This window comes from Entamoeba invadens (assembly GCF_000330505.1).
Source record: "Entamoeba invadens IP1 unplaced genomic scaffold scaff_1105074726711, whole genome shotgun sequence".
Classification (NCBI taxonomy): Eukaryota; Evosea; order Mastigamoebida; family Endamoebidae; genus Entamoeba; species Entamoeba invadens.
Genome location: NW_004443648.1, coordinates 971715 through 980274, shown reverse-complemented (window position 1 = coordinate 980274; position 8560 = coordinate 971715). Strand labels below are relative to the sequence as shown.

At 37.4% G+C, this 8560-nt stretch overlaps 4 protein-coding genes across 4 annotated transcripts; 1 reads left to right on the top strand and 3 right to left on the bottom strand.

The window, feature by feature from the left end:
• Window positions 1-677: 677 nt before the first annotated feature.
• EIN_059510 (hypothetical protein) lies at window positions 678-3326 on the bottom strand (the record flags this gene model as incomplete). Its single annotated transcript, XM_004260189.1, has 1 exon — window positions 678-3326. One exon carries the CDS (start codon window positions 3324-3326, stop codon window positions 678-680), a length of 2649 nt encoding a protein of 882 aa, XP_004260237.1.
• A 460-nt stretch (window positions 3327-3786) lies between these two features.
• EIN_059500 (hypothetical protein) lies at window positions 3787-4652 on the bottom strand (the record flags this gene model as incomplete). The annotated part of the gene is made up of 2 exons (XM_004260188.1): window positions 3787-4338; window positions 4386-4652. The coding sequence occupies 2 exons, from the start codon at window positions 4650-4652 to the stop codon at window positions 3787-3789; spliced, it is 819 nt and encodes a 272-aa protein (XP_004260236.1).
• Window positions 4653-4727: 75 nt separating this feature from the next.
• Window positions 4728-5828, top strand: EIN_059490 (hypothetical protein; the record flags this gene model as incomplete). The annotated part of the gene is made up of 1 exon (XM_004260187.1): window positions 4728-5828. One exon carries the CDS (start codon window positions 4728-4730, stop codon window positions 5826-5828), a length of 1101 nt encoding a protein of 366 aa, XP_004260235.1.
• Window positions 5829-5954: 126 nt separating this feature from the next.
• Window positions 5955-7961, bottom strand: EIN_059480 (grainin, putative; the record flags this gene model as incomplete). Its single annotated transcript, XM_004260186.1, has 1 exon — window positions 5955-7961. One exon carries the CDS (start codon window positions 7959-7961, stop codon window positions 5955-5957), a length of 2007 nt encoding a protein of 668 aa, XP_004260234.1.
• Between the last annotated feature and the right edge of the window lie 599 nt (window positions 7962-8560).

Here is an 8560-nt window from a genome sequence, read left to right as displayed (position 1 = left end):
TTTTGTATGGAATGAAGTCCTTTGAAACAATTGGTCAATTTTTTTAAATAAAGCTATTTTTGGTGGTTTTATTATTGGTTGAATTATAGTTAAATTATAATATCGGTTATTATTAATTCAACTTATTATTTCATTTGTTAACATAAACTTTTTTTAAAAACAAATATGAAATTATTTCTTTAATTTGAATTATTAGTCATTAGTAATATATTATATGTTTTACTATATTTTTTTTTTCTTTTTTGGGTTTGAGTTTCTTGTTAAACTTTTTTGAGTAGTTAGTAACTGAAACTTCTTATAACCATTTATTTAATTTAAAATATTATATATAATTATATATTATTTTATTTTAATAAAAATATAAATAAAGTCAAAGCGCAAAATTAACAAAAAATGACCAAATTTCAATCAAAGATCGAAAGAACATAAACCAAAAAAAAACTTTTATTTTTTTCACTTTGAATAATAAAATGTTTATTATTATCATTAACTATTCTAAAGTTATTAACTACTCAAAAATAGATATTATTTATAAACTATACTCAAACTAATAAAAAGAGTTGTTACAAAACAACAAAAAATCAAAGAGTTACATCTTAAAAAACAAAAATTTACGAATAAAATGTTATTAATAACGTTTTAATAACAAAAAGAATAAGCAATCCTTAGAATTGAGTCTAAACTTTAGATATCCATTCAAACACAGCTGCGGCATCACCGACCAAAAACTGTTTAAGTGTGGTCTGTTGTCCGTTAGCCACAAATACAACGTTGAACAAAGCAAAAATTGCGTTTTTGATTTCGTCCTTCAGATTTGTGATAACGGGTGACACGGGTACCATTTTGACTGTGGACAAATTCGACGTCTTATCTGTGACGATTTCCTCCAAGTCGAAGTCGATGACTCTCTTCTCCTTCAAAGTATCAACAACACTTTTGAGGAAGAGGACAAGATTTTGTCCCACGACGACTGGTGTAAATTGTGGGAGTGATAACAACTTACACAACCCCACAACACAGACAGGGCGGTTCATCTCCAAAGGCAACTTAAAGATGTTATTGACTGAAATTTGTACGATCTGGACTGGAATATTTAATGCTGCGATATAATCAACGTTTGATACATAACACAGTTGTAAGACGTAACACATAATGTTATACATTAACAGTCTTGTTTGATGAGCTTCAAGTCTTTGCACCATAGTGTTGAGAAGAGACGTAATGATTTGTGGCATTTTACTCACATTTGTGTAGAACGTCACTCCATTTAACAAATTGAATGCGTCGTCCACAAAGTCGATTGAAAGGAGAAATTGGAACATTTCAATCAATTTCCCTGTCATCGCTTCGTTGAATGAATTCGGCGATTTCTTCAAACACGCCGTTAAGAATTTGACCATCGGATTCACTAAACTGGTCCGCTCACTAATGTTTATTGCTAACACATCTCCACATACAGACGCTACTTTGTCCGCGTACAATGACATGAGTTGTAAGATATAACCTAAAACATCGACATTGTCCACTTTACACGCTTCCGCTGTGATCGCATATAACTCTTTTTCTATTGGTGGAAGTGATATAGACAAAGCAACAGACAACACTTCAAATTTCATTCCAACAAAGATGCCATCAATCTGTTTGTTATTCACTTCATTTGCTGCTTCCTTCACTAAAAATGTCACCAAATCGTTCAACCCTTGGTCGACAGGAACATTGATCTTTGCAGCTTGTTGCAATGTTCTTACAGCAGCTCGGAGATGATATTGTGAGTGCAGACGAATTCCATTCGATGTCAATTCACACGCCATCCGGTAAGCGGCACTCAACAAACTTCTGTCTACCCCATTCATGCATTTGGAGTACTGATCAGAGCTTTTTAAAAGTAACATATTTTCTACAATATTCGCAGCAAGTAAACTACACGTTTTATCCTCTCCATCCGCGTTCGGAATTACTGAGGTTTGAAACACTTTAGTAAAGATTTCTCCAAACTCGGCATTACTCACTGGCAATATACTTCGAAACATTCTCACAAAGTTGAGTGAAGAAATGTCGGGATGGGCAAAGAATTTCGGCTTCACAAAGACATTCCAAAACTGAAGAACATCAACACCTGCGGTGATTTTAGTGGCACCGTATCTCGCTATTTCTCCTTCAACAACAAGCCCAACAAACAACCGAATCGCCGAGTCAAAATTGCTCGCCATAAGATTTTGAATTCCGCTCATGACAAGAGTCACGGTATCGTTTCGTACACGTTTAAACAAATTCAACACACTTCCAGCACTTTTCTTGACAGACATCAACTCGCTTTCTAATTCAAATTTCACAAACTCTTCAGGATCTTCTTTGGCGGACAAAGCCTCATCTTGTGTCAACGAAACGTCCTTGGCAATTATAGTGATCAAGCGAACAAAGTCGTCGTTTGGAATTTGTTTCAAAGTTGGAGCCAACGTGTTTAACAAATCATACGCCGCAATAACGTTTTTGCTTTCTCGAACGTTCAGTGAAAGCACTTGCACTGAAGTTGTGTACATCACGGTGGTCATCGTTCTGTTCAAAAACTCGTTGTCCAAATACCTCGTCGAAAAGAGTCGATAGATTTTCAATATCTTCAATTGGCTCTTTGACTCCCCCGTCTTCATTATATCGGCAAGCTTCTCGCAGACTGTTTGAATGACGTTTTCTATTTCGTCTACAAGCTCGATGGTCAAAATACCTTCCAAGAACTTCAGAATTGGGTTAATCATTCGGTCGTTACTTGGAAGGGCAACAAAGACTGGAATTATCACTGGGAGGACCTTCACAATTTCCTTGATCTCGTAGATAACATTTGCAATATTTTCCATCTTTCTGTACTTCTTCGCAACCGCAGAGAGAATCTGTACACATACAAATCGTTGCTCTGGTGTACCATTGGCAAACGTTTGAAGAATAAGAGTGACCATCGTCGGCCACTTTGTTGGGAAGTCCGTTCCGGCAACTATTGAAATAGCAGCCAAAAGTAATTTCCTTGCATGCACAGGCTTAGAAAAGACGGCTGTGAACAACAGTGTACGGACTTGTTCTCGAATTTCTGGTGTGTAATAGTTTTCTTCATTGTAATACTTTTGAAGGATCTGTCGAATGAAGACGATAGCTATTTGGATAACTGCAGGCTCATTGTCTTGAGTTTGTAACACCACCTGAAGAAGTGAAACGACGAACTCTGGTTTCTGGAGGTGTGTTAAATATATGTCCGTGCTTTTTGCGATACCCGCGCCGTTCTGCCACGAGTTAGAGACTCCAATTAAATACTGGTGGAGTTGTTGTAAGTCGGTCATTTGAGTGAATTTTCAGTTTACCAATGCAGAAATAGGAAAGAGAAAGGGTTAAATGGATCAGTCCAATAGTAATGAATAGTTCACTTTTGGGCGATTCTCATTTTACAGGCATTTTAATTTTCGAAGTAAAAAAGTGTAATAAAAGACACGAAATAGTTTCTTCCATTTGTTTTTTTATTATCTGAGTTATTTTACGTTTTTTTAAACTACAAGAAACGGGATTTTTTAATATGATAAAATAAAGAAAAAGAAAAATTCTATTTGAGCAGATATGAAATTAACAAGACAAAAATAGGGAAGAATAGAGTTTAACGGGTTAAAGTCACTCACAACTCCATTATTAAAAAGAGAATAAAAAAGTGGTAAATCTTCAAAGCCATAAAAACAATATTATTACTCAATCAATCACTTCAAGGAAAGACTTTGAATCATATGCCTAACATTCTATTCAAGTGGAATATCACTCGCTTTTTGCGCTTAACTTTAAATCACCATTTTCTTCTTTTTGTGGTTGTTTGGATTCTGCAAGTCGATTGAGAGCGCGACGGATTTTTCTCTGTTTGGTATTACCACGGGTACCTCTTCGAACCTTTTTTATTGTGCCATCGTCACGTCGCGTTGGCTTTGTAGCTCGCTTTTTGATAGATAAGGGGTTTGGTCCAAGTGCTTTTCGTAAGCTGACCAACCCTCTCATATGTGTGACAGCTCCTAACTCTTCTTTGTTCTTTTCTCGTTCTTTTCTGCGCAGAGCCTCCTCCCCTTCTTGCACCGCTTTCTTTTCATCTTCAGTGAGTTTTGATGCAAGTTTAATAATTTCTTTAAACCTCTTTCGTACTTGATAGCTTGGGGGACAGAATTTCATAATTTGTTTTTCGAATGTGAACAATGGAAACCGAGTGTTTCTGTAAAAGGTAAGCATGGTGGAATCCATACTTGCTATAACTATATTAAATGGAATAGCTTTTCCCATCGGAGCATCAAACCCAGACGCTTTGATGTGTGACATAAAACACTAGTTGTTAAAGTTCCTTGTTATGCTTCAATAAGATAAAAACAAACATCTTTTGCATCCATTTTTTGATGGGTACATTGCACGACCTGGTGGGGTGGGAGCTTTTGCCCAACAAGCTCCGCTAACACACAAGATGTCAAATAAATTTTAGGGTGCCCTTCAAAGATCTTTTCAAATTGGTTTGATATCCAAATGGATCTGTTGTTTGCCTCGATGATAAAAGTGCTATCTGTGTAGACATGGATCGGCTCTTTAAGTCCACAATATACCTTATAGAACCCGACGAACTTCTTGTAAAGCTTAAAACGACCCATCTTGCTTTATAATTTTGAAAAAGGCAAACCCTAGACAAGGGTTAGAAGTTTCCAGTTTTTCTTTTTCGAATGGACATGGAAGAGGAGTGGAGTGATGTTGAGTTGTGTCTCGATGGGAAGGCAGAGGTTGTCGAAAAGGATAAAGTCAATGTTGGTGTTGTGTCGACAACACAAGAAAATTTGGACGATCTTTTAGGACAACAAACTTCCGCTCAAACAGTTCAACTTCAACAAGAAAAGACAGAGGAACAGGTGGACAAAGTTGTACAAATTGAAACACCTCAAGTTGTTGTGAATAACAAAATGGAAGAAGAATTGAGTGTACCACGTCCTTCAGAAATACCCCAAAAAATGGAAATTGAAAAAGTCGAAAACAATTCCAAAAAAGAAAAAATTGACGAAGTTGTAATTATCGACGACGAGAAAGTTGCACCAATGAAAATGGTCGAGACGACTCCAATTGATGTCGAAAAAGAAAATGAAGAAATCAAAGGAATGGCATGTGAACCACCAAAGAATGAAAAAGTCAACACACCTGAAAATGCGCCAAACACAATTATTTCAACAGACGACATTTTTAAAACAAAATTCATCGCAAAGTCACCAGTCGATCTTTTTGAGAAAAATGAGATTGTCGACATTTCTCACTCGATTCAACACACCACAAAAAGTGACACTCCTTCTTGGAATTTGTGGAGCGATGTCTTTGCAAAGCGCACAACCTTCTTCGAGTTATTCCGAATACCTGAATTTACAGCAGAATATAAAGAGAAGATGTTAAGTTCGGACTATCTCGTCAACACGTTCAAAATGGCCGACACAAATGTCGACAAATTCCCAAATGAGTTGGAAGCAGTTCAAACAACTTATTCCGAGCAGGAGAAAGCCGATACACAACAAGAGAAACTAACAGTCGCTGAAAATGAAGACGTCGACGACGTCGTAGTCACCGACGAAAAGACGGAATTTTCCGTTCTCAAGTTGAATGCAAAATCCACTCAAATACCAAAACCACTTGAAAAGAATGAAACAACGCAGAAAGTCCCAAAAGCACCAGAACCTAAAGATGAACAAGTCAAAATATTAAAAAACACACAACTCCTCACTAGAAAACCGAGCGCACCAATTAGAAAGAAAAGTTCTCGAGTGCTTTCAGTGCAATCCGACCTTGATTGATTTCGTATTTCGATTATTTGTTTTGGTTGTTCTTTATAGAAATAGTTAAGCGTTGTTTGCACCAATCGAATTACATAAAGTGATGAAAAAAATAAACTAAAATCAAAGATTAAGAATGGAAATGAATTAGTCTGCTAGTGACAAAACAAGGTTGACAAATTTGTCAAACTCAACCTTATCTAAGTCAACAGCTGGAGTATCAAAAGTGAGTTGATAGATAGTGCGGCATTGTGCAAGATATGAAACAGCACAACAGAACTGCACCTTGTTGAGTTTTTTCTTTCCAAACAAGTTCTTGTTCAGCTTGATGAGAGTGTTTGTGTTCTTTTTATTCAATGAGAATCCCAAGTATGGGAGAGCCTCTTGTGCCTCGTCAAGACTCAACGAATCACTGTTGTCTTTGTCAAACCTATTAAATGTGGCAAAGCAGAGTTTAACCCAGTTGTACAATGCTACAAACTCAAAGAAACCAATGGATCCAGTGCACCCAGCATCAAAGATCATCATCAGTCTCTTGGTGGTCTCGGAGTTGATTTTCATATCTTTTGGCCATTTCGCTTTCAACAATTCGTCCAATTCCAATGTCCCACTTTTGTCCTTATCTATCTTCTTAAACCATGCTTGCAACTCTCTGTAGTCATTACCAGTCAATGTCAAAACCAACGGGAACCACCACTGGAACTGTAATCTTGGATTGGCAGCCACAGCAGCTTTTACAGTCTCTGCAACCCATTGGTCGACTGCTTCTTGAATAGCGAAGAACTGTGGACGTGATGATCTTTCTCTAGCAAGCCTTTCGGCTTCGATAGCGGCAAGACGTTGTCTTTCTTGTTCTTCGGCAATCATTCTTTGACGTTCGGCTTCTTGAGCAGCAATTCGATCTCTCTCGGCCTGTTCTGCTGCAATGCGTTGTTTTTCAGCCTCCTCAGCAGCCAATCTTGCCTTTTCAGCTTCTTCTGCGGCGATCCTCGCCTTCTCTGCTTGCTCAGCAGCAATTCGGGCCTGTTCAGCTTGTTCCGCGGCGATTCTTTGTCGTTCAGATTCTTCTTGTGCTGCCTGTCGTTGTCTCTCGAGTTCTTCAGCGGCGAGTCTTGCCTTTTCTGCCTCTTCGGCTTGTATTCTAGCTCTCTCGGCTTCTTCTGCTGCCAGTCTTTCAGCTTCTTCCTTCTCCTTTCTTAACCGCTCAGCTTCTTCCGCCGCCAATCTTGCTTTCTCGGCCTCCTCTGCAGCAATTCTGGCTTTTTCTGCTTCTTCTTCAGCAATTCTCTTTCTTTCAGCCTCCTCTGCAGCTATTCTCGCCTTCTCAGCCTGTTCTGCGGCGAAACGCTCGGCCTCTTTTCGCTCTTCTTCTTCATCTGCAAGTCGTTTTTTCTCTGCTTCTTCGTTTTCTTGTTGTTGTTTAATTTTATCTTCGTGGGCTTGTTGTAAAGCTGGATACTTTTCTTTGTAGACGGAGATATATGTCATAACGCTCTTGGGGTCTGGTTTCTCACATGCCAAGTCTTGTACATCCATAAGAACAGGGATGTTCAATTTCTCTTGAGCAGCTTGTTGACACTTCTCGATTTTATCGTGTGGAGAAAGTCCATCGAATTCATTGACATCAATCTCTCCAAACGAGACTGCTCCAGTAAGAGCGACAAAAGCCTCTCCACTGCTCCAGTCACTGGAAAAGTTTGTCACTTTAACATCAGAGAGTGAATTAACCCAATCCAGAAGTGCAGCATCAACGGGTGCTGCTGCTTGTTTCCCAGAAGACTCGTCACTCTTTGGAACATTGTTAATTTTGTATTTCAGAATCATCATCCAGACCATGCCAAGAATGTACTTCTGTTCACCGTCGACTATGTTCTCAGCAGAGATGTCTGCATTTACTCCTTCTTTATGCATGACTTCTATAGCTTTGGTGCAATTGTTTATCTTAAATATCTTCGACTTAGCAACGGCTGGTTTGTGGGAATAAAAGGTCTTCCCTGCCAATTTTTCAATAAGAGAAATGAGAACATCACTGTCACCCAACTCTTTGGTGATATCTGTGATTTGGTGTTTTTCATCTAAGTTGTAATTGACCCAATGAGTATATGTTCGGATTTGAGACTGTTCCCATTCAGTGATCGCTGCGGCGTCGGACATGTTAGACTTTCGAGTTCAACAATCCCTTTTATATATTGAGGTTGGATCTGAATTTTCGTAAGGCACTCATTTTGTTTTGTCATGTTGTCACTTTGAGATTGAAAAGCCAAATGTGTTTGTATTTCTATGTTTTTCTATAAAACTTTAGCAATTTATCAAGTTGTAATAAATTCAATCTCAAATTGTGATTATCGTGGCAGAACGCGACGTCTGGTATTGGCTTTCGTCTGTCTCTCGCTTTATTTGCTAATTTTAACCGAGAGACGGTTCTTTCTGATTGGCGGAATGATTAAAACGAAGGTATTATATTTACGAAGAGAGTTCTTTCAAATCAGTTTTTCATGTTAATTTCAAACTATATATTTTATTATATATTACTATGAAGTTGAGTTTGAAAAAATAAAAATTATAGTTTTATTTTAATTATTAATACTATAAAAATCATTAATAAATTATTACAAAACAAATATTTTTTATTAAAATGTTATTATATATTTATTATAATAAAACCATTTCAATATAACCAATAAGAAAAGATCTTTATAACAGAAGAATAATTGTTTAATACAAAGGGTTTTTAATTCCAATTCATTATTATA